At 41.2% G+C, this 24295-nt stretch overlaps 1 protein-coding gene across 2 annotated transcripts in view; it reads right to left on the minus strand.

Annotated features, from left to right (window-relative positions):
* Window positions 1–1322: 1322 nt before the first annotated feature.
* The window catches only part of gabbr1b (gamma-aminobutyric acid (GABA) B receptor, 1b), a 40091-nt gene continuing 17118 nt past the window's right edge, over window positions 1323–24295 (minus strand). The window contains exons 7-18 of one of the 2 annotated variants that reach the window (XM_061742023.1): window positions 21825–22070; window positions 16475–16538; window positions 15978–16055; window positions 11890–12040; window positions 9275–9407; window positions 8808–8924; window positions 7793–7900; window positions 6844–6937; window positions 5538–5665; window positions 3363–3491; window positions 2638–2781; window positions 1323–1668 (exon numbers count right to left, since the gene is read on the minus strand). In XM_061742023.1, coding sequence (XP_061598007.1) covers window positions 1393–1668; window positions 2638–2781; window positions 3363–3491; window positions 5538–5665; window positions 6844–6937; window positions 7793–7900; window positions 8808–8924; window positions 9275–9407; window positions 11890–12040; window positions 15978–16055; window positions 16475–16538; window positions 21825–22070 — 1668 coding nt within the window. In that variant the 3' untranslated portion in view covers window positions 1323–1392. Of the gene's footprint in view, window positions 1669–2637; window positions 2782–3362; window positions 3492–5537; window positions 5666–6843; window positions 6938–7792; window positions 7904–8807; window positions 8925–9274; window positions 9408–11889; window positions 12041–15977; window positions 16056–16474; window positions 16539–21824; window positions 22071–24295 lie in introns of both variants that reach the window. The other variant, XM_061742022.1, reaches the window with a different exon arrangement.

Below are 24295 nucleotides of genomic sequence, written 5' to 3' on the forward strand. Positions count from 1 at the left end.
TTAGAAAATGCATTAAAGATCTGACTGCAGGCAGAGCAGATCAGCACCCAGACCTTCCTACGTGGAAAGCCTGCAGCCACCAGGGCCCCCCGGAGCTACAAGATCAGTCTCAACATTCAGCATTTGTGGAGGAACCAAAATTGAAACAGAAAATGGACAGACATTATTTTCTTGTCGATTTGAATTTGTTTTTTTTTTTAAAGATTTTAGAAAGTCACAAGACGGGTACCTACATCGGCATTCCAGGTGAACTCTGGTTCTGGTGACTGTGACCATAGCTGTTTTATATATCAGTACTATTTTTTATTTATTTTTTTCTTTTCTTTCTTTCCTTCTTAATTCAGGTATTTACTCATTTAACTATTTATTGTTGTTGTCATTATTTTCTGTATTATATTTTATGATTTATTCTATTTTGTTGTTGTGTATGATTTGATGAACGTATTGTGTAATTTATGATTTTTCTAATTCGTATTTCCTTTAGAGCATCTGGGAACATGGGGTGGTGAGGGTGGGGCGGCAGGGATTTATAATGTGAAGTTTCTTAACATGTGACTTGTACACGATGTTTTGAACAAAAATGCCAATAAACAGATTTAAAAAAAAAAAAGATTTCAGAAAGTCCGAAAAGATATTTCATGAACATTTTTGAGTTTATTTAACTTAAATCTTAAATATTTTAGTAACTTTATAAAGTCAGAAAATGTGAGACTGTATTTTAATAAAGAGATAATTTCCTTTTCTTCCACTAAATGTTTGAGTTCATAAGGTCTGAATATGGGGCCTTTCTGTAAAGTCATATAATTTGAGTTTTTCTTAATAAACGTCGTCCTTTTGCAGAATCAAAAGGACAGTTTTCCACGTTGCACCTGTCTATCTCAAACAAGCTTTGACGCAGAGATGACGCTGGTGTCCCTCGATTATATCCACACACAGTATCTCATTTTCTTTGCATGACTTATCGCTTTAACCTGAATTTGTGGATGGCGTGGAGAACTGTGTTCATGGAGCTTTCTGGAAGTCTTCCTGAGCCAGTGGTGTGATTTCCTTTACACATCAAGTCTGAGCTCCTGGACACTGAGGTTTGGCCTTGACTTAGGAGCACAGAGATTTCTTCACATTCTCAGAAACTCACCCAAATATTTCACTTTCAAGATTTTATACAGTTTCTGTGTTCTATTGTAAATACAATATGGGTTTCTGAGATTTGGAAAACAAAGATTACACTTGGAAAATTACACTTAGTAAATTTCAGTAAAGGTGATTTTACTGATATTTAGAAAAGCTTGACCCACAGGAAGTGCCTTTCAAATGGAAAGTTCTGAGTTTAGATCACATCCTTCTCCATCATGCGTGCATGTGGAAGAGCAGGGGTCATTGGAAATACAGTTTTTACTTGTAGAGCATCTGCAGGGGGCTGGTGTGGCAGTTATTCCTGCTGATTCTGCTGTCTGCCTGATAGAGGCTGGCTGAGTTAGTGAAGGACGGGGACATGGAGTGGGTGTCGCAGATGGGCGTGGGGTATCCTGGGGGGGGGCCCAGGGACCGGGGGTCGCTGATGGGGAGAGGAACGGGGATGTGGTTCATGCTGATGGATGTTGGTCTCCGTGATCGCAGGGCCTGGCGCTCGACCAGCTGGTTTCTCAGCTCCGACACTCGCTCTTCCTTCTGTAAAGACGAAACAAGACCACTGAGTTCGCTTTCAGCAACATGTTAACTAGCTGTTATGAAACGTCAGCCGCAGACTTTCCAGGAGTGACGACACCTGAGGGCTTGTTTTACCTCACATCTTCGAACTAGGAATGACGGCATTCCCGAGTTTAACTTGTTCCAGTTGCAAAGCAGAAAATTGATGGAATGGCGGATGGATGGAAAATTGACTTGAAAATTTTATATCGGAGTAGCCGTTGTCAGCAGTACTAATTTATACACATTATACACAATTCATTGGTATCCTTTTATGAAAGAAACAAAAATCCAAAATGGTCAGTAAAATAACTTGAAACTGACAAAAGTAATAATTATTTGGTGAACATTGACCGATAAAAATCTGACACTGTGGGCCGCTCGGTTGCACAGTGGGTTAAGCAAGCGGCTCATATACTGAGGCTACAGTCCTCCTCCTGCAGTGGTCGCAGGTTCGAAACCCGGCCTGTGCACCTTTGCTGCATGTCATCCCCATTTTCTTTCTCTACCCTCTTCCTGTCTGGTTTTGAATAAAAGACCACTAGAGCCCAAGAAAATCTTTTAAAAAAAAAACTAAAATGTGTCCTGAATCTGTACTCCAGGTTTGAAGTTTCGGTTTTTGCCGCCCACTTTGAGGACAGAAAAACTGATTGAATCCTAAAATATTTCCACTTTTTTTGCGAGAACTTCAGATATTTAATTTCCCCAACAGACAGTGAGCAGAAGATGAGGACATGTTGGTGTTTGTTCATGTGAGTAAAGCTGTTGTACAGGGAGATGTTCTGGCACCAGCTGTCATTCCAGCTGAGCACATGTAAATCCTGGTATATAATTACTTATTCCCTCATTAACTTCCTCATGTTCAGATGAGCCAGTGGTTTTCTGTTCAGAGAAGGATTTGAACACCGACAAACTAAATCTGAGCCTCCTGGGGATAAACTGGTGTCTGACCTCCTGGATGATCTTCTGAAGCTCCTGGTTCTCCTTCTCCAGCTGTCTGGACTTCTCCTCATCGTGGTTGTTGGTGGATGAGCCGGTCTTCATCGTCTCCTGAGCGTCAGAATGCCACTCGCCGCGGGTGATCAGGCGCCGCATCTGAAAGACGTTCACACAGACGAGGCCGTTTCCAGCCGTTTCAGGGAAAACATGCCGCGTTCTGGATCTGGCCTTTTGTTGTTTTTTTCTTAACTAACTGTATGAACTCAAAACTTTGAAAAAGAGATTCGATAACATGTTACTCAACTATATTTAAAAAATAAATAAAAATGATATAGGATTTTTATAAAGTTTCAAGAACAAAAACTACAGACATTTTACTGTATGAACTCACAAAATTTTTACTTGAACAGTTTCAAGTAAATAAACACACATTTTCAAGAAGAATTTATAAATCACCCAAAACTTAAAAAAAACTTAACTTTAAAGAAAAAATAAGAGTAAAGTATAAAGAAATATGCTAAAAAAGTTGGATTTTATAAATACAAAAAAAAAACATACAATCCGACAGATAAAAAATAGAAAGAAAAATCTGCAATTCTGACCTGAGTTTGTACATTTGTGCAAAAACCATAAACAGATGGATTGGCGGGGATGGATGGATGGATGGACGGACGGACGGACGGGCGGACGGGTTGGCGGGCGAGCGGGTGGGCGGGCGGATGAGGGATGGTCTTTACCTTGGGGATGAACAGAACCACCAGGGTGATGTAGACAGAGAAGACGATGGCCAGAGAGGCGAAGGCGAAGGAGGCGTCCTGCTGCGAGGACAGGATCAACGTGACCGGAGCCGTGATGAGGCACAACACCTGACCAGGAGAAAACGACCAAAATCCTCTTTTATTAGTGAAAAAAGAAGCTGCACGCAAGATAAATGATAAAGATCAAAAGAAAAATTTCATTGAAAATAAAAAGATGTAAAAAAATGTTAATATGGTATGCATAAAATAAAGTAAAAATAATACCATAAACAAAATATACAATCAAAATATATAAAAAATGTACATAAATAAACAGAGCAATGAAAACCGACTGAACCGGCCTCATGGGTGGAGGGATAGCCTGACAGCTGACTTTGAATGAAGAATTACGATAAATATATACTGATGGTCTTTCTTCTAATTTTGACCAAATGAGCTTTTGTTCCTGATTTTATGGCTTCTGGGCAACCAACACATGTAGATCCTTCTTTTTTGATTGTTTCTATGTTTTCTAGTTCTCATTTATGCCACCAGAGAGCAGAATTCAGCCACGACTGGAACATCTGCCTCACTGACTACAGTAGTAAACGTGCGTGAGTGTGTGTGTGTATGTGTGTGTATGTGTGTGTGTCTGCGTGTATGTGTGTGTATGTGTGTGTGTGTGTGTGTGTGTGTGTGTGTGTGTGTGTGTGTGTGTGTGTGTGTGTGTGTGTGTGTGTGTGTGTGTGTGATTTCCTTTCTCTCTCGATTTCGCCCACACAGTTTAGTGTTCAGTTGGGTTTAGTGCATCATCGATAATCCTCTGAGATGAATTAAATGATGATGGGAACATGAATCAAAAAATGCTGCCATTAGAATATGCTGCTGATTAAAAAGCTGCTTCAGTTTGTGATCATGAAATGGAAAGAGTTTCAGAGTCAGAGTCACTCGTCTGTCAGATTCAGACAAATATAGAAACAGGGAGCAGGAATATCTTTGAAGACATCTCCGACTGTCAGAACAATCCTGCCGCGCTGGTTCTCTCCTCACATGTCTTTTTTTTTTTGCTCTGTCAGTTAAAACTACGTCTTGTAACTGTATTATACAATGTTGGAGTGTGTCATCAGCGCCATTTCCGGCTTTCTGGGGTCCTTTTAGTGAGACTCCAGCATAGGGGAGGAGTTTAGACCACTCGTGGTGATTTATTCATCTGTTACAATCTAAGAAGAAAGCAGGCTAGATTTGTGAACCTGAAGCTCCAATTCAAGCAAAGCTAGCCGCAAAAAATGTAGCTGGCTAACAACTTTAAATGCTAGCTGAGTTAGCACGGCGACATTTCAAAGTCGTCTGAGGAAAATAAGTTGTAGAAAGGTGGGTACAAGCTTTACAGGACCAATCACAACTTTTAAATTCATATACAGTAATCCCTGGCTATAACACGGTTCACCTTTCACGTCTCGCTGCTTCACGGATTTGCATTGTTCATCGTGTTCTGCATTCTGATTGGCTAAACAGTCTCCCCACTTCTTCACTTCCTGTGTCAATAACGTTGGTCGCTTAGCAACAATGCTGAGAACGGCCAATGAGCTTCAGCAGCAGCTCAAGAACGGGACCCTTTGATGAATCGTTCATTACAGTTCTCAGATATAATCCATGGTGACATGTCTGTTTATAAGAATCTTTTTGCCCAGAAGAAAAAAGAGCGACAACAACGACCCATAACTATGTTCTTCTCTCAAAAAAACACACCTGCACTGCAAGCTTGAGAAGAAAGACGCTACAGAGCGAGTCAGGATGCAGCAGTTAGAAGAGCAGTGAAATACGCGCCAGTCACAATTTGTCCTACTGAACTTATTGTATTTTTCATTTTCTCCCGTTCAGATCCATTTACTCGGGTCGTAGTGCGGCGGGGCTGATCTCCACAATTTGAAGCCTTGTATAATAATTGTAAAAAAATTAAGGTTGCTACTTCGCGGATTTCACTTATCACGGGTTCTTTTTGGAACGTAACCCCTGCGAAAAACCAGGGATTATTGTAGGAGCAAATGTGTTACAAAAGACTGGAATGGTCCATGAGAAGTTTAGTGGCTCCAGATAACTTTATCTGGGGGTTAAAGGGGTTGAGCCTGCAGGACAGGGAGGTCAACAACATGGACACGGGTCTGTTGGTCTTACAGCAACATTGTAGATGGCCATGCCCACAGCTCGGTGGTCGTTGATCTTCTCTGTAGAGATGGACTTGGTCTCATATGCCAGGAAGATGCCGAGCAGGAGCAGTAGGCCTTTATAACCATACACCACCCCTGTAGAAACACCAAACACAGTAGTAACCAGGAATGAGTTTTAGTTCTGAAGTTCATTTCACATTATCACAAAACCACTTGTACAAAGCTTTATGTGTTAAAAGTGATTTAATTTTGTCTATACTCTACAGTTACACTTTTTATTTCTCATCAGCACAATGTTTTCTCCAAATGTGGCCCTGGACATTTCAACAAAACATCTCCACTTTGGTCTCATCTGTTATTGGACATTGATCCAGAAGTCTGCAGGCTTGTTGAGATGCAGTTTTGTGCTTCCATGTTCTTTTTGGACAGAAGAGGTTTCCTCCTGGAAACTCTTTTAAACAAACTGTACTGGTTAGGACTTCTTCTAATTGTTCTGTCATGGACTTTAACATTTAACATGTTAGAGGGTTGCCAGGGGAACCAGCCATGATATCATTGTTCTTTAGTAACACTTTTAGTAGCATTGTAGCATTTTATTTCCTGACTTCTCATTTTTCTTTCTCTTTCCTTCTTTCTTTCTTTCTGTATTTGTGTATGCATTTATTTTTCATTTTATTTACTCGCCATTGCTATTATTTCTTATACAATTTTTCCCCTTGAACACCAGACTTGGGTTTATCTGTTTGTTGAGGTCATGTTTTTCTGATAGATTCCAGTTAGTTCATGTGAATGAGGAGTCTTCCTCACTCAGAGTTGGTCCTGGTGTTCAACAGGGTTCTGGACTTTCATTTCTGTGCAGATGATTCTCAGCTATCGATCCACAAATCCACTTGAGACCCGTAAGCCTGCTGGACTACAAACATGTCAGAGTTCTGATGAATATTATTAGGAGATATCCTATTTGTCCAATTTAAGCTTATCTTAAGACAACATCTACTACTTTTACTGTATCTCAAGAGAATTTGTTGAACTCCAGATTTTGCTTTTGAAGAAGCTCTTTGAGATCAAAGTTACTTCGAAACATCCCAGTCATAGTAGAGGAGGAAAGAAAAGAGAGAGTAGAGGTAGAAGGATAATTCTGCTGATAGTTGGACCATCACAACTTGCTCCTCAGTGAATATGGAGAAGGACTTCCTTTTTGTTTCATATTTTACCTTTGCTCAGATACAGCATTTGGCTAAAACATGCTAACCAGTGGTATGGCCCTCTCTGGAAATAAAAGAATGCCCAGGTATGATTGGTGCTCCACTCACCCAGCCAAGTGTTCATCTTTTCTGAGCTGCAGTGCTCCAGTAATGGCTGGATCAGCACATCCAGGTCCGCTTTGGGGGCCTCTTTGGTGAATTTCTGTTCAAATACACCAAACATGAACAAAGAGGTCAGATAATTAAAGCGTCACATTATACATGTGTTAATCTAAAGTCAAAATTCAATTTGATATACAGTATTAAATAAATCTAGCTAGCTAATATAAATTTGATTGAGGCTAACAGAGCACAAAGACTCAAGAATTATTTTTCAAAAAAATATGGATGGATGAGGTTTACAAGAAAGATCCGAAGATCAGAAAGTAATCCCACAATAATCATAAATTGGACATTTTGCAATAAAAAAAACAAATCTTCACAATCTTGCAAATTTGTAAGGAAACTCAAATTTGCAAATATGTGGTACAAAAAATTATAATCCTTCATTTTGTAATCTTACAAATTTGTGAGAAAACCTTCCTGCCATGCAGTATTCTCTCATAGTAACTCAGTTAGCCTCATGAGGGTATATTTAGCTAGCTCAGCTTAAACTTGAACTTTAAATTCATAAATAAATGTTAACAGACTAAGTCATCTGATAATCCAAAGGGTTTGAACTCTTCCATCACACTTAGTGAGTAAGTGTTATTGAAACAGAAACCCAAACAGAATCTTGCTTTGGGAATTTTACAGCTAGAAACGAAAAACCGTTTGTGTGTTTTTCAGCTGGAATTTAACTAAAAGCATCAAAACAAATTATGTAAAACACAAAACAATGTAATATTTAAGATCTGTATTGTCTTCTTAATGATCAGGAAAAAAATGATTATGAAAAGTAACTTTCTCACTGCATGTGGCTCTTTGAGAATAGGCTTTTAGTACTTTTACACAAAAAGAGAACTTGAAATTTCCCTTTGATTAAATTATTTCACTTCATAAACAATCTCTTGCATACCTCCACTGTGATGTGTAGAGGGTCAATGATCTGCCAGATCATCAGAGACAGGAAATCAATTGCAAGCAGAATGCCGACTGTAGCATAGAGTTTCCACGGTTCCAGGTGCTGCTGGGAAACAAATGGTGGTTACCATAGCAACACTGTGACAGGTCTGGATAGCGAGGAAGGGGTTCATGTAGCTGAAAATAGAGCCAGAAATCAAAGATGCTTCACTGACTGAGGCCAATCGAACTGCAGCACTGTCGCCATGACAACAGAGGAGGCGGTGATGACATCACAGCTTCTGAAGTTACTCAGTAAGTAAAGCTGTTCCTTCATTTATTAGTAATGATATGTTCAATGTATTGGCAATAAGTCAGCAGCATGATTGGACATCTAATATTTATTCTCTGCCATGTTCCTGGTGCACAGAGATTCCTCCACAGTCTTATTATATATATTATTATATATTTTGTGCTTCAGTTGATGCGATATTCAGTCTTTGCTTTTCACTCTAAGGGAACATTACTCTGAAACTGTCCCACAATTTGTAGTTTTTTTCACAGACTGGCGAACCTTGGGCGATCTTTATTTCTGACTTTGGCTTTAATATGCATGATGGGCAGAAGTTCACATATCTGCTGAAAACTGCATCAACAAACTATGAAACAGTTTCAGAAATTCATAATCCACAAAACACAATATCATCCAATCTGAAGAAACATGTGTATGCTTGGAACAAGGCCAAAGATGAATCCTGGATGTCCAGTCAGGTCACGGAGCTTTTCATAATCAACCTAATTAGTTGGAAGCATTCCTTCTTTTTAGTAGCGCTTACTTTTCCAGCCTTTTGGTGCCCATGACCAAACATTTTAGAGACCCACTGCCACCATCCAGCTCAAGATGAGCTCATATTGGTCATGAAATGATAAAATGTCTCACTTTCAGCATTTTATATTTCTTATGTTCTATTGTAAATAAAATATGTGTCTATCTTAAGAGCACTTTCTGGACAAGTCCCTGGCTCGTTTACCTTCCTCTTGTCCTTCTTTTCGTCCTTCTTTGTGAAGACAGTGTGGACCCACCAGATCTTGGTGAACATGCTGCCGTAAGCGAGACTGAAGCCCAGACCGAGGAGCCACAGACGAAACTAGCAGACGACAACAGAAAGAAGAGTTTTCATGCTTAAACTGATGTCTGCATAGTAAAAGGAGAAATATGCAAACATATCTCCAATCTGTCTTTGAAGAAAATGGTTTTAAACATTTAAGTGATTTCTCCAAACATTTCTTGAGCTCCTTTATCCATCTTTGCTCCTCAAAGACTCAGCCGTTCATTGCTGCTGCTTTTGTACCAAATCATCATAACACTTATTCAGTTTTCTATATTATGTTTATCAGTTTTCATGAACAATAGCTAAAACTGACAACCATAATCATTACTGAGGTTCCATAAGTAAAGAAAGTTTTGTTATTTCTAAGTGTGTTTGGTGCAGTGTACCTGGCAGATGACAGGAAACTGGCTCCTGTGGATGTGAAATCCGTCGATGCCCAGAGGAAAGACAGCAGCCAGCGCCATCATGCATCCCACCGCAGTCATGTTGTTTAGGTAGGGCTGAGAGTTCTGGATGTACCTGCAAACAATCACACACACTTTCACCCACATGCACAGTCATCAACAACTACAAATGTAGTGTAGACATAGTGCAGATAGGTGCTACTGTCTCTGAATTCCTGTTAAAATTCTAGTCCCTTCACCAGCGAAACCCCATCTAACCAATACCGAACTGGTTTTCTGCATAATGTGCCATTTAATGTCATGTGATCTCCATATAAGTCCCGAATTACAGACAACTATAAATGGGGTTAAGGAGATAACACAAGAACTTTTACAATCCCTGTCTTTACTGAGCACATTCATTAAACATTAAGAGGTAAAAGTAAGTGAACCTTTGGCAGCTGCTTGATGCTCGTTGGTTGCAGTGACTCCAACAAGGTTTTTCAGTAGCATGCACATATCATGATGCTGCTTCCACCATGCTGCATCATTGGGATGTTTTGATGTAGGTACGGTTCAGCCACACACCTGCTGCTTCAATGAAAGCTTATTGGAGTCAGTAGTTTGAACCCCCTATTGAGTTTGGAGGTGTGGCTTACAGTTTGATTGATAAAAGACACGCAAACCATGCCTTGTTAAAAAGAGATCTCTACAGACATATGATCAAGAGAAGTTGATCTGCATGAGGCTTGAAATTGATTTAAAGTTATTTTGAGGTCTTTAGGTTTCCATCACTCCATAGCCAGATACATAGCCAGATACTTGTGTATAGTTCTTTTTTCAGACAGGGATAAAAAGTTTTCTTTACCTTGACATGTTTCGACTACACCTGTAGTCTTTCTCAGAAGATGTCACATGATGTTGTGACAGGCTCCTGCTGGCTGTTTTATGAAAAACGATTGCACCCCTGCTGTCTGAGGCTCTGCTAAGGACTGCATCCCCTGTTGGTGGTCCTCAAGGCAGATTTCAAATCTGAATCGCTTCCTTGATCCACCGAAGGTGTTACTTGCTTTCCGGAAAAGTTTAATAATGTGGCTACCGTAGATGACCAAATAGTCGCCCGCGCCCAAATACGCGCCTGTGCTCTAATAGCCGCCGGGGGTCCGAGCCCATTTGGCATAATAAACGCCGGTTCAATTAAACGCCCGGGCGACTACCGGTAATAACCTGGTAATAACACTGTATTTGCATTGTATTGTGTACAGTATCGTTCATACTGCTCTGATCAGCTCCGTGTGTCGCCGTTACACAGACAAACTGTCTTTATCAGAGCATGTGAGCGGAGTGAAGCGGCGAGGGGATTCTTTATTATTTTTAATTTTATTTTTTTATATATTAAAATCCCAAAATATCTGTACCGTTTCTGATTGGGTGTGTGCACTGCAAATAATTTTTAGACACAACAAAGAACGCGTACCGCAAAAGTTGTGTCTCGGTGGAGGAACCCGGCGTCCAGCAAAATGAGAAGAGAAAAAAGAGTTCAGCAGACAGCGCACACACTGAAGGCCGATTTATGGTTCCGCGTTACACCAACGCAGAGCCTACGGCGTAGGGGACGCGGCGACCCGCACCATACGTGGAAATGCGCTCTTTTTTTTTGCTATTAAAACATGATTTGTAATGTGAATTTGCAAAACTTAAACTACAAATAATAGTTTTTGACGTGTCATCAGAGATTGTGCATGATCTCTGTGAAAGGATGAGTCAAATCGGGTCGCAGCTGTTTCAACTGTGATTCCTTCACGAGGAGCGACCAGGATTTCAAACACGCTTGATTTTCTTGCGACCTCACGATTCGTGATCGGGAACTCGTCGTGAGGTGTTGTGTTGTGTTCAGTGTGTACAATTTTAGTTCCAGTGGTACTATGGTGATCTCATATGTTCTTTGTAAGTAATGGTCTGGTGCTGCTCATTGCAAAAATAAATTGTAGCCTGGTGCAAATACCCGCCTGGTTCTTATAAATGCCTGGGGTCCAAGTGGATTTAGCATATTAAACGCCCGGGCTACTAAATGGTCATCTACGGTATTCTTCTTGGAAGTGGACATCCAGACAAGAAGATGCCAAAGACACAACACAGAATTTTCAATGACGTTCAGAAGAATCCACAAGTTGCAGGCAGCTAAAGACTTGAAGATATCACTGGAACTGGGAACATCTCTGTACGTGAGTCTTCCACAAAGAAGTCAGGGAGCAAGCAGGATGTCCATGGAGGAATGTTTTGTTAAAGAAAGCCTTGGTAATCCACAACACTAGTGGGAAAATGTTTGTTGGACTGATCAAGATTGGCGAAGCACGGTGGAGGGCTGATCAAGATTTGATCTTTCTGTGCTGATCCAAAGCAACTGAAAGAGCTTGTTGAATTAATTGTTGTCAAATGTGGTTCAATCAGCTTTGAACTCCAAGGGTTGACTTACTTTTACTTCCAGTACTGTGGCTATTTAACAAGTGTGTTCAGTGTGTATTGTGACTGAGCTGAACCTCAGATAACATTGTGACCTGTTCATTCAAGGGTTTCACAGACTACTGTTCACTGGGGGTGAAGGTGACCTTCAGTACCTGACGTTACTGTTGTAGATATTAAAGGTGAGACACACAATGCCGAGCAGGATTCCCAATCCGGCAAAGACAGACATGAACACAAACAGCCTCTGGGACAGGTAGCGAAACTCTTCGATGACCACAGTCTGGTCTGCAGGAGGTCCTGGACCTGATGGACACACAGGAGGTGTGATGCGATTAACATCAACTCATGTGAGTTAGTTGTTGTGGAAAAACCTAGTAAACGCTCTTTGATATGTACTTTCCAACCCAGTGAATGCCTGCACTGAAACTGAATATATCTAAGTTACCAAGGACAAGACGTGAGAGATGATTCAGATTTCAGTAGATTTAATTAAGCAGTTGCATGTAAGTGGGTCAGAATATACATCAGGCGTCTTGATGCAGAATGACAATGAACAAAGGAAGCATGATGATTTTAAAGCGTGAATGATGAGTCATCCTTATGATTCACATAAACAGAGCTAATCTTTTAGGGACAAAGTATCAGTCTGTAGGCTCTGTTCTCTGTAAAAGGCAAAATTTGCTCCTCACAGTAGTTTTGGTTTAATCAAGTGGCCAAGGCTAAATTTTCCATCACAAAAGTGGAGCAGGAAATGTCACTTAATGTTTGCTCCAATGGTCGTATCAGTGTCCAGCTATGCCTTAAGCACCAACCCTTCAGTAACATTTGTCGTCAGTGAATCCATCCCCAAGATTGGTTTAACATTTGCATCAAAGCTATACACTATATTCCTTGGAGGGGAATAATCCTACTACACTAGGAAACTATAAACACTTAACAAGGTTAATGACAATCAGTTGACATTAACCCAATGTCTACCCAGATAACAAACAAGGGTTATCCCAAACATGGCACATATCTGCAGTTTTCTTTGTACCACATTTGGCTTTGAACTTCACCACATATCCTCCAGACAAGGCCCAGTTCTTCACTTTCTTCCGGTCTTTGGTCTCTACTTGTCAAAACGATCATTTGAGCCACATTAATCTCATGACACATATGCCAAACTCAGACTTGAATCAGTTATGAACTCTGGCACTGATCAGGCCTACAAACCACCTGCCAATGCCTGAACTGGATAAGGTTCAACGGTAGTGTCTGGATAGCGTGTCTGGGTAGCCTGTCACCAACAAACTGGATATTAAAATTTAATATACCTGCTAACTTGAAGACGATGACCAGTCTAACAAAATGAGTATCTGGTATAAAACCACGTTGATGTTCCTTGATGACAATGTCTTTTCAAGTGTCAGGCATCTAATTCAATTGTCTCAACTGAGATCATTCCTGTGGTGGGCTTATCCAAACTTGGTAAAGCTCAAGTTAGCTTGCTCCTGTAAACTTGTCATGTTCAACAAGTTAAAATTATCAAAACGTAACTGATTCTAATAAACTTTTAATGCTAAGAACTAAAAGTAGATCCAATTAGCTGGCTCCAGCCAACCTTTTATGTTAACATTACCTAAGGTTAGCTGGTTCTGGAAAACTTATACCGTTGAGGAATTTTAAACTAGCTAAAGTTAGCTGGCTCCAGTAAATTTGTAACGTTTAGCACATTAAAATAAGCCAAAAGCTAGCTCCAGTAAGCTTGAAGATTAATGTTGGCTAAAGCTAGCCACTTCCAGTGTAATTTGCCAATTTAAGAAAGTTACTTATTTTATACAAATGTGATGGTTGATAAAGTCAAAAATACCCCCCACAACCCCTCATAGTTTTTGTTTTTACTAAAGTGGCCATAATAAGGTGCTGTGCTACCTTTGCTAACGTCAGGTAAATTTATTATAGCGTGTCTTTGAATGATACATTTTAAATGTGAATTTGAACTTTAAATTCAAAGATCTAGCCTGTTTTCATATTAGTGTAACAGATTAATGCAGTGTGACGGATTTAAACCCCCCATCAATTGGAGTTTTACTAAACAGGGGCCCCCCAGACCCTTGGAAACAGCCCTCTATGACAACACATTCTTTATGTTTGATTGACTTTTCCTCTTCTAAGGATTTTTGTGTTATTCCAAATCTATAATTTGAAAATCTTTTTTAACATTACTGAGAGATTAATGTGCTCAGATACAGTGGTAGTATTTGATACACTGCCGATTTTGCACGTTTTCCCACTTGAAAAGCATGTACTGTAGAAGTCTGTAATTTTTATCATAGGTACTCTTCAACTGTGAGTGATGGAATCTAATCTAAAAAATCCAGAAAATCACATTGTATGATTTTTAAGTAATTAATTTGCATTTTATTGCATGACATAAGTATTTGATCACCTATTAACCAGTAAGACTTCTGGCTCTCACAGACCTGTTAGTTCTTCTTTAAGAAGCCCTCCTGTTCTCCACTCATTACCTGTACTTAAAAATCATACAATGTGATTTTCTGGATTTTTTTTTTAGATTCTGTCACTCACAGTTGAAGAGTACCTATGATAAAAATTACAGACTTCTACATGCTTTTCAAGTGGAAAAACCTGCAAAATCGGCAGTGTATCAAATACTTGTTCTCCCCACTGTACTTGTTTCATGAAGGAACCTCTGTAAGGTCTGACTACTTCTACTGAAACTAATCAAAACAAATAAAAAAAGAAAATCTCCCAGTGGAGATGTTTTCATGGTTAGACGAATCGAAATAACAGCTTAAACTATTCATCTCGTGTTTTCTTCTTCATGGTCCTTTTAAAGATCACAAAGCATCACTTACTCTCAGTTACCACTCCTAGTTTTGAGATTTTCTATGAAATGCTTCTAATCTTTTTTTGTATTAACAAAGCAAAGTGTTTTTCAGTGAAAACAGGAACCAGTAAGAGCAATAACTAATGATTATGAGTGGGTGTGTTTGCTCAAGGCAGAGATCTCCTACACTAAAGCCTCTCCGTCCCCTTGATGGAGGAATCACGATAGTACGTTACCATGGCGACTGGCCCCATAATCACTGCTATGGCAACAGGAGAGGCAGCGATGCAGCAATGGTTGTCAGGGAGACCAAATGAATGAGCAAATACTGAAGAGCAGCTTCAGAGCAAATACCAGGAAAGTGTTGACAAGACAGAGTCAAAGGATGTCAGATCGATGAAAACAGCAAAAGAGATTGAAATTTAAAAGGACAAAATGGCTGGAACAGATCAGCTTGTACCAATTTAGGTCCAGAAAGGACCTAGTTAGGCTAATGAGGACTAATTCCGCCAGGTATCACCCCAGGAAGGACACTGCTGACCATCCTTAAGGGGAGGAAAAAGCAGGTCATCTTCAGAAGTGCTTTAGATACTGTCATACAACAAGATCACCCGGGCCATGGCATCTGTTGACTCCAGACACTGAAAGCACACCCTTATTGTCTATTAAAGACATTTCACTATTACATTTCTAAGAACCTGCAGTGAATTGTCACCGCAATGTAAATCTCTATATCACATTTAGTTACAATAAAGTTGACCAGATTCCATTTGCACCAAATAAAATGTATAATTAAAAACAAAAAGGGGAAGTTTTAAATATAAAAACACTATGAATAAGAATGAATAAACGGTGAAATACAATAACTGAACAGCCCAGCCAACCCAAACCTCTGTCAGGGTGCCGTACTCTTCTCTGAAAGCCAACAAGAAGAAATGTGTTTTTACCAGACGCTAACTTTCCCACTTCAAGGTAGTAGTCATTAGCGGAACTAAGAAAAACTGCAGTTCCTCTAATGGCCGCTAGGGGCAGGCTCCGGCAGTGAGTCGATCTCAAGATGTTCCTCATCTGGCAGTTTAGCAGGATGGTAGCCTTTTATGGAAAACCAACCACCAACATTCATACTTATGGGCTGAGGCGAAGGAGAAAGCAGGAAAAAAAAGCTCACTGATATATATGAATAGGGATCAAAACTGCATTATACGGGAACTTAAAGTTGAGTACCCATCACAGCACATAAATGTGAGTTTATTTGGTACTGACCCAGCTGGATATGATGTAGAACAAAAGCAGAGCAAAGGAAGCACATGAAGAGGACCTCTGGGAGAGAGAAGGTCAGACAAAACAGAACACAAGAGGGGAGTGAGGACAGAGGTGATTGGAGAAATGAAGATGAATGCCCCTCACCTATCCACCTGTCATTCCCATACCAGGAAAGATTGCCTTTGCTGCTGTCGTAGTATCCAATCTTCTTATAGCTCCCTCCTAACAAGGAAAGAAAGATGAAAGAAGGATGTTTCACTTAATATCCAACCGTATCTACAGGAAACGGTCAGTCCATCCGTCTGTCTGTCTGCCTGCCTGTCTGTCGCGGGTAGAGGCGCGGTCGTCACGTGATCCCGCTGCACCAATAGGATGCACGTTACTAGTAAACACAATATATTAATATTAATAACCCAATATCGCGCTACGGTTTGTCACCTCTACAACACGTATCGTGACATTTTTGTATCGCGAAAATTCGTGGCACGATATATTGTTACATCCGTAGTAGGTAGGTATGTAGGTAGGTCAGTAGGAAGGTAGGTAGGTAAGTCGGGACGTACGTAGGTAGGTAGGTAAGTTGGTACATAAGTAGGTAGGTAAGTAAGTTGGTACGTACGTAGGTAGATAGTAACACATACCTTGAAGCTGTTCAATAAGAGTCCAGGCCATCCGAGAACCTTGAGCATCAAATACAACATGACCCTGAAAGAAAGTTGGACATTGTTTATTATTTAAACAGATACCCCCAGCCTTCACTTCTTTCTTTATCCCTCTTGAAGTGACAGTATCATTCCATCACACTTCATCCTGCATCATTCTCTGTCTATGCAAAGAAATGTGTATCAAAATGCTCAAGGGTGTGTTTTACCACATGTCCAAGTAAGGCTTGTTTTTCAATGGTAAATGCTCTTTACCTCACTAGCATCTTTTAACATTGGCTAGAGTTTACAGAATATTTTCTGTAGTAACTGACATAAAAAAATTAATACAATACATTTCATTCTTGGACACCAAAATGATGAATAGTAACCCTCTCTGATTGGTGGATGACAGCACCACTGTTCAATGCTCTTCTTTTCATCATGAAACAGGGATACTAATGCTTATCATCAGCATATTTTTTTAAATACCTGTTGATGAAAATGCTGAAGGAGTAATGCACAGCAGTAATAATAAAACACGGAGGACACCAAGAGGAAACTGTAGATGAGTTCAATTCATCTGGAGGTGATGTTGCTAATCTGGTTTGTCTACTTGACCTGTGACGATGAACCTGGTGAGGTTAGTTGATGAAGTCACACATAAAACACAGGCAGCACCAAAAACCGAATAAGTCAAAATCTAGGCTGTCCCCATCGTGTATGCTGTGGACCTTTTCTATAACGCAAATTAGTTGAGTTCACCTTTACTTTACTTCAATGCCAACTCACAACAAAAGTAATGTAAAGACACTTCACACAGAAAACAAGTTCAATACAGATCATCCATGACAACCCAATTCAGTAATTTACAAAAACAATGACCAAATGACGGAACCCAAGACATTGTATCAAATCTTTCTCGTAATTCCCATCCTGAGCAAACACAAGGCAACAGTGGAGAGATACATTCCCTGAATAACAGGAGGAACTCATATACATATACACACACACACACACATATATATACAGTATATATATATATAATGTATATATATATATATATATATATATATATATATATATATATATATATATATATATATATATATATATATATATATACATACATACATACATACATACATACATACATACATACATATGTATGTATATATATATATATATATATATATATATATATATATATATATATATATATAAATACACACACACACACATACATACTGTATATGGTACATATAAGGTAGAACTAAAAATGGCTGTCTGCAGAAGTAGACTGTTTTACAGTATTATTTTTTTTGTTTGGATAACCAGCACACTCAACCTTAAAGCCTTCTACCGTGGCTAAATGTTCATTCAGATTGTCTTTATTTGTTACATACACATTCCACATGGTACAATGTGCAGTAAAATGATTTGTGTACCTGCTCCAGATGCTTTACACACTAACAACAACATACCGTATTTTCGCGACCATATGGCGCACTGTGTGGAAAGGCGCACCCTCAGTTTTGTGTGTCATTTTTGGTTTTAAAACACACATATGGCGCACCGACCCAAAAGGCGCCGTCTACGGAGACGGAGCTGCACACACGCACGCTGCAGAACACACACGCGCTAAAAATACAGCGGAAGCAAAACTTAGTTTGATATTTTATTTCACTTTTCACATCAATCAAACCCTTCAAAAGGTTCATATTCTGTTTCTGCATTAAAGAATTTAAAAAAACCACCGGGTTGCTGCACATAAACCTGTCTCAGCCACTGATCATCTCCTCATCCATCCAGCCCTTTTCATTTCACTCTGGCTGGAAAAGTCTCTTTAGGGAACGCTTTTCTTTTAAAAATCCCGACCGCGGCGGTCCCGGGTCCCGCTCCCCGTCTGCTCCCTCGCGCTGGACCGGGTCCGCTCCCCGTCTGCTCCCTCGCGCTGGACCGGGTCCGCTCCCCGTCTGCTCCCTCGCGCTGGACCGGGTCCCGGGTCCCGGTCCCGGTCCGCCCCCCCCCCCCGCGCTGGTCCCGCGGCTGGTCCCGGCTGGTCCCGCGGCGGTCCCGGGTTCCGGGACCGCCGCGCTGGACCCGCTCACACACACGCGCTGTCGGGGAGCCGGTACCGGGTTGTATGCGACAGGAGCTCCGTTAATTCAGCTGCCAGTCCGAATTTCCAGACCTGTCTCAGCTTCTTGATCATCATCCTTTCATCCAGCCCCCTCTTTTCATTCACCCTTATAATGACTCCGGCTGGAAACGTCTTATGCAAAGTTTTTATTTTAAAAATCCCCACAGTTTCTGTCCATCAGCTGCGCCAGGCCAGCGCCACATAAACCAGTAAAGCCGCGTTTATACTTGCAGTTCAGAACGCGTACGCGAGACGCAGGATACGCGTGACGTCACGTCTCGCGTATCCTGCGTATCCTGCGTACATTTGACGCGTCGACATGCACGTTCTCAAAAAGACACTGAACGCGTACGCGACCTGCAGTTCTCGCTCTGGCCGCTAGTATCGCTGTTCCCGGTCTGATCCCAGCTGGCACGACTATGCTGCTCTCCCCTGGAGAAAGTTCCCCGTGCATATATTTATGCAATATTTAACTTCCCCCCAGGGTTTCCGTTGTCCGGTAAAATATGCCGAAGTCCGGTATTTTATAATCTCTCCGGTCAAAATACTCACTGGTGCTGCGGGACTAGAGTCCCCGGGAGTACCGCGGATGGCGAGCCCCGGCCGCCGAGCCCCGGACAACCCCCGGCGGCCGAGCCCCGGTGGCCGAGCCCCGGTGGCCGAGCCCCGGCCGCCTAGCCCCGGCCGCGGAGCCCCGGCGGCCGAGCCCCGGCGGAGGTACGCGCCGAGCCTCGGTGCCTCCCGGAGCCGGGAGGAAGCGGAGCCGGGAGCCGGGAGTCAATTGACGGGACTTATTTTATTTTAAATACTCTGTTTTTCAATAAAAATACTATTGAATGACTTGCAAATGAATGACTTGGAATCATATTAGGAACAATACATTTTTTTACCATGTTAATCTTTCTTATATTGACATCTACTTCTCCATATGAACCTAAAATTAACTGGATTTATTGTTTCGTCATTCTTGTTGAGATGGGTGAGGAGAATGCTGGATAAATTAGTCTGGAAAGACTATCCACTTTTGATAATAAGCAATAATAATAAGATAAGATAAAATAGTCCTTTATTACTCCCTCAACGGGGAAACTCACGTAGCAGAAGTACACACACACACACACAGGGAAGGGGGTAAAACAGTAATATAAATAAGTAATACACATTAAAAAAAGAGTAATAATAATAATAATAATGTTATGGTTTTCTTTAGCTTCCTTCTAGGCACCCAGAGCTTTACAGAGATCATTATTCATTCACACACATTCTCCCCGGTGGTAGCTCCGTCTGTAGCCGCAGCTCAGCTGCCCTGCAGACTGACGGGAGCGTGGCTGCCATATCGCGCCAAACGGCCCCTCCGACCACCACAAACATTCATACACACTCATACACATTCACACGATGTTATAATCTCCTACATCATCCAATATTGTCCTGTAAAAGTGTTTGTTTTTCTAATCTGCTACCGCTGCTGCTGCTACTACTTCTGCTACTTAATATAAGTAGCTTTTCCAACTGTTGCTCTGCTTACTGCCCCCTATCGGTCACCATCGGTATGACAGGCTCTACTCGGGTGGTACGCGACGTACGCAGTGGAGCATGAACAGACACAAAGCAGGCTACGCAGGCTACGCAGGTTACGTGCGTAGAGTATATTTCCGGCTTAAGTGTGTGTCGCGCTGCGAAAAACACCCGCGCATGTCGGGATCCGGTACCGGGTTTATAACCGACAGATTTGGCTGCAAATTTCGGAGGGTGAAGCTGATCTGACCTGAGACAGACCCCAGAAATCTCTGCTCGTAAAACGGCCGGGAACCAGGTCATCGGACCCGCTTTGGGAACCAGGAAGTCGGCTGCAGCAGCGCGCATCACCGCGCTGCTCCAGCCGCGGCTTTAACCGGGGAAAGTGACCGCTTCCGACCGGCCGGGACCGGAGGAGCCCACATGGACTTGTAGTAGGGACTCCCGGGGTAAGAGCACCGGCACTTCAGCCGGATCTGCCCCGGGATGCGGCGATCGGACCCGCAAACCCACGGCAGGTGCATCCTCGGTTCTGACATGCAAAACACACGCGCTGCAGAACACGCACACACAAGTGTGCTTATTTAAATAGAGCGGAACAAAACTTAGTTTGGTTGTATTTTACACATCAAGCAAATCCTTAAAAGTTTTCATCATCTGTTTCCGCATTAAACAGCTCAGTGGATTGTCTCATTCACGTCGCAACTCACGGGGGCTTCACCCGCCCCCTTCTCTTTTTACAGTTCTCATGGTGGCCGGCCTTACATTACCGTAATTCAGGTAATAGACACGGCGCACCGTTTCTTAAGGCGCCCGGCACATTTAAAAAAAAAAAAAAAAAAAAAAAGTTGCGCCTTATGGTCGCGAAAATACGGTAACATAATACAACAGCAGCACAAAACAAGCCAGGAACAAATACGTAAAATAGGACCAGAATGTAAGTGTGCTTATGCAAAAATGGATGTGTGCTAGTTTACATCATACTTCGTTCTTAGAAACGAATTATTAATTAAAAAAGAAAAATCCCTAATGCCCCCGTTTCCCACCATCACTTAAACACAGCATCCATTTGTGGCTGACCGTGGTGCTGAAATCTGTTAAAGAAACTTATAAAAACGTATTAAAACTCTTTTCACATATGTGACCTGAAATCTGCATGTCAGCTGGTATAAACACACATTAAATGTTTTTTTAAATTAAAATGGAAAAAAGATAATGACACAAATCATGGACAAGAGATATTAATAAGTATATAGTTGTAAAATATGTGCTGGTAAAGCGTGTTCAACTACTAGCCTATTATTTGCTGGTTAAGTAACGTAAACTTTGGACAAATCATTGTATAATCATAAGTATCTTAATTTTCAACTATATCTCATAAGACATGTACATGTTCTTTTTAGGAGACTAGTGTCCAGACCTGTTCCAGACCTGTGTCTCGTTATACATGGACATGCAAATGTGGGAATATTTATATTGTTAGCTAAAGCTTTCAGTTTTGGATCCCTAAATCCAGACCTTTGTTCTTCTTAAAGTGTAGCAGATTAAAACATCGCCACGGCTCATCTTGAAGGTTTTAAACTCCCCCCTTCACACTCTAGTTTTAATAAAAATATGAGATCCAGAAAGCTAGAAGCATCATTGGTAGACTAAGGCGTCTGCATTTCTACCTGGAGTTTTGGGACTTACTGAAACTCCTTCAAAGGAGCTGGTGTTCATTGCTCTGTAGATCTCAGCAGTGATGAGTTTGTTGTGGTAGTTGAAATCTTCCAGACGGTAGCCCTTGGCCTTTAGGGGCTCCACGGTCTTGTTTAGGGCCAGGGCTAGCGCCCACACAGCATCATAAGCCAGCGGAGCTTCCTGGAAACCACCAGTCTCCTCTGGATTTTGACCCCCCAGTTTAGACGTTAACTGGGAGAGGAACTCCTGAGAGGTCTGAAGAAGAGAAAACATGACACATGGGAATGGTATTTGTTCTTATTACTGATATGACTATCCAACATGTTTGTGCCAGAGCCTTTAACATGATTGAACTGAACTAAACAGAGATGAAAATATGAACATCTGTCCCCAATATTAACCTTTTGTCCAGAGACAAGTGGGGCATTTGCTGGGACTGTAAAGCTTGTCTTTTTAATGATTTTACTTTGCCCTCTAAAGTCATTATATAATCACAGTGCAAAAAATAGCTCAACTGATTTTTTTGCTCGCATCCATGGGATTTTTACATTTTACTTTAATTTGTCGAAAAGCATGCCAACCTGGTCAGTCATACCCATTAACAAAATTATCTCTGGTGAAACAGGTCTGGTACCTCCCATTCAAAGTCATTTCTACCAACACAGAACAAACTGATCCCAACGAGGCGGCAGCGGCGGGCTTTATGCAATGACTCTCACAGGAGCATCCAAGAGTCACAAGTCAAACCAACCACTATGACACCTTTCATTTCTGATTAGGTGAGTGTCTAATTGTGTCCAATTCTGCATTTGTTTGTACTGAACCCTGGAAATCAAAATTGAATTCATAGGAGGCAGGTTGATTCTTAGTGTTGATGAGGTAAAAAAAAAAAGAAAATCAAGAATGTTGGCCAGGCTACGCTCATACAATCCGAAATCAGGAAAATGTAGGATGATATGAAAAATGCAAACTAAAGAAAAGGGGAAAAGAAATTACTCAACTTTTTTCTTTGTAATCAGTATGAAACCAATATAGTTCATATGTTACAACTTATACAATACAATACAACTTTATTTATAAAGCACTTTAAAAACACCAACATGGTCCAAAGTGCTGGACAGGCAAATGAAAGACAACACACCATAAGGCACAGGGCACATAAATAAAACAATCATGATAAGTTAAGTGAATAAAAAGGATAAAATAGAAGATAAAAGAATAAAAAACTAATAAAAGGATAAAATAAGCACAACTGTCTTGCTAGGTGTTAAAAGCCAAGGAGAAAAGGTGGGTTTTAAGAAGAGATTTAAAAACAGACAGAGAGGAGGCCTGTTTTATTTGCTGAGGCAGGTTGTTCCAAAGTTTTGGAGCTGCAACAGCGAAGGCGCGGTCCCCTCTGAGCTTCCTCTTAGTTTTAGGATCTCTCAGGAGCAGCTGATCAGCTGACCTGAGAGGGCGACTGGGGGAATAAGGGTGTAGGAGCTCAGAGAGGTACGGCGGGGCAAGACCATTCAAGGATTTAAAAGCAAATAAAAGAATTTTAAAATGAATCCGAGACTGTATGGGCAGCCAGTGGATGGAGGCTAAAATGGGGGAAATGTGCTCAAATTTGCGAGTGCCAGTTAAAAGGCGTTCTGCCTCATTTTGGACCATCTGGAGATGGGAGATGGAAGAAGCACTAACCCCCACATAAAGGGCGTTGCAGTAGTCCAGCCGAGTGGTGACAAAGGCAAAGAATTGGCTTTATTTTAGCCAGCTGCCGCAAATGATAAAAACTAGATTTGACAACCGCCCTGATCTGGCTGTCAAGCTTTAGAGCTGCATCCACTTTGACCCCTAGGTTGGTGATGGTTGGCTTTACATGCTGGGCCAAGGGCCCCAGATCTGGAATGGGTGTTCCAGTGGTGCCACCAAAAACCATCACTTCAGTCTTTTTCTCATTGAAGTTTAAAAAGTTCAGAGACATCCAGGCCTTCATGTCGTCAAGACACTTAAGTAGGGCAGTAATTGATTAATTGTCTTTCTTCTTAAGTGGGACATAAATCTGACTGTCATCTGCATAAAAAATGATAAAAAATCCCATGCTTCCTAAGTATGGAGCCAAACGGGAGCAAATACAGGGAGAACAAGAGAGGGCTGAGGACCGAGCCCTGCGGAACCCCACAAGAGAGAGGAGCGGAAGAGGAGACAGAGTCGCCAAGGCTGACACCTAACACCCCTGGAGATATGTTCTCCTCAGATGTATTTATTTTAAATACTGTACTTTACTGTGTAAATAATAAATCCTATTGTTTCCCAGAAGTGACGTCAAAACATCTGGAGTCTGAAATATGTACGGTACTGTGGTCAGATGAATCAGTATTCAACACATTCCAAAGAAATGACTGATGCCACTTTGAGATATCAAGCAGTGAGTTACCGTTATTATTTTGCCCCCGTCTTCCAGGAAACATATCTACAAAAAATAAATGACTTTTGCC

Source organism: Cololabis saira, chromosome 15, assembly GCF_033807715.1.
Source record: "Cololabis saira isolate AMF1-May2022 chromosome 15, fColSai1.1, whole genome shotgun sequence".
NCBI classification, from domain to species: domain Eukaryota; kingdom Metazoa; phylum Chordata; class Actinopteri; order Beloniformes; family Belonidae; genus Cololabis; species Cololabis saira.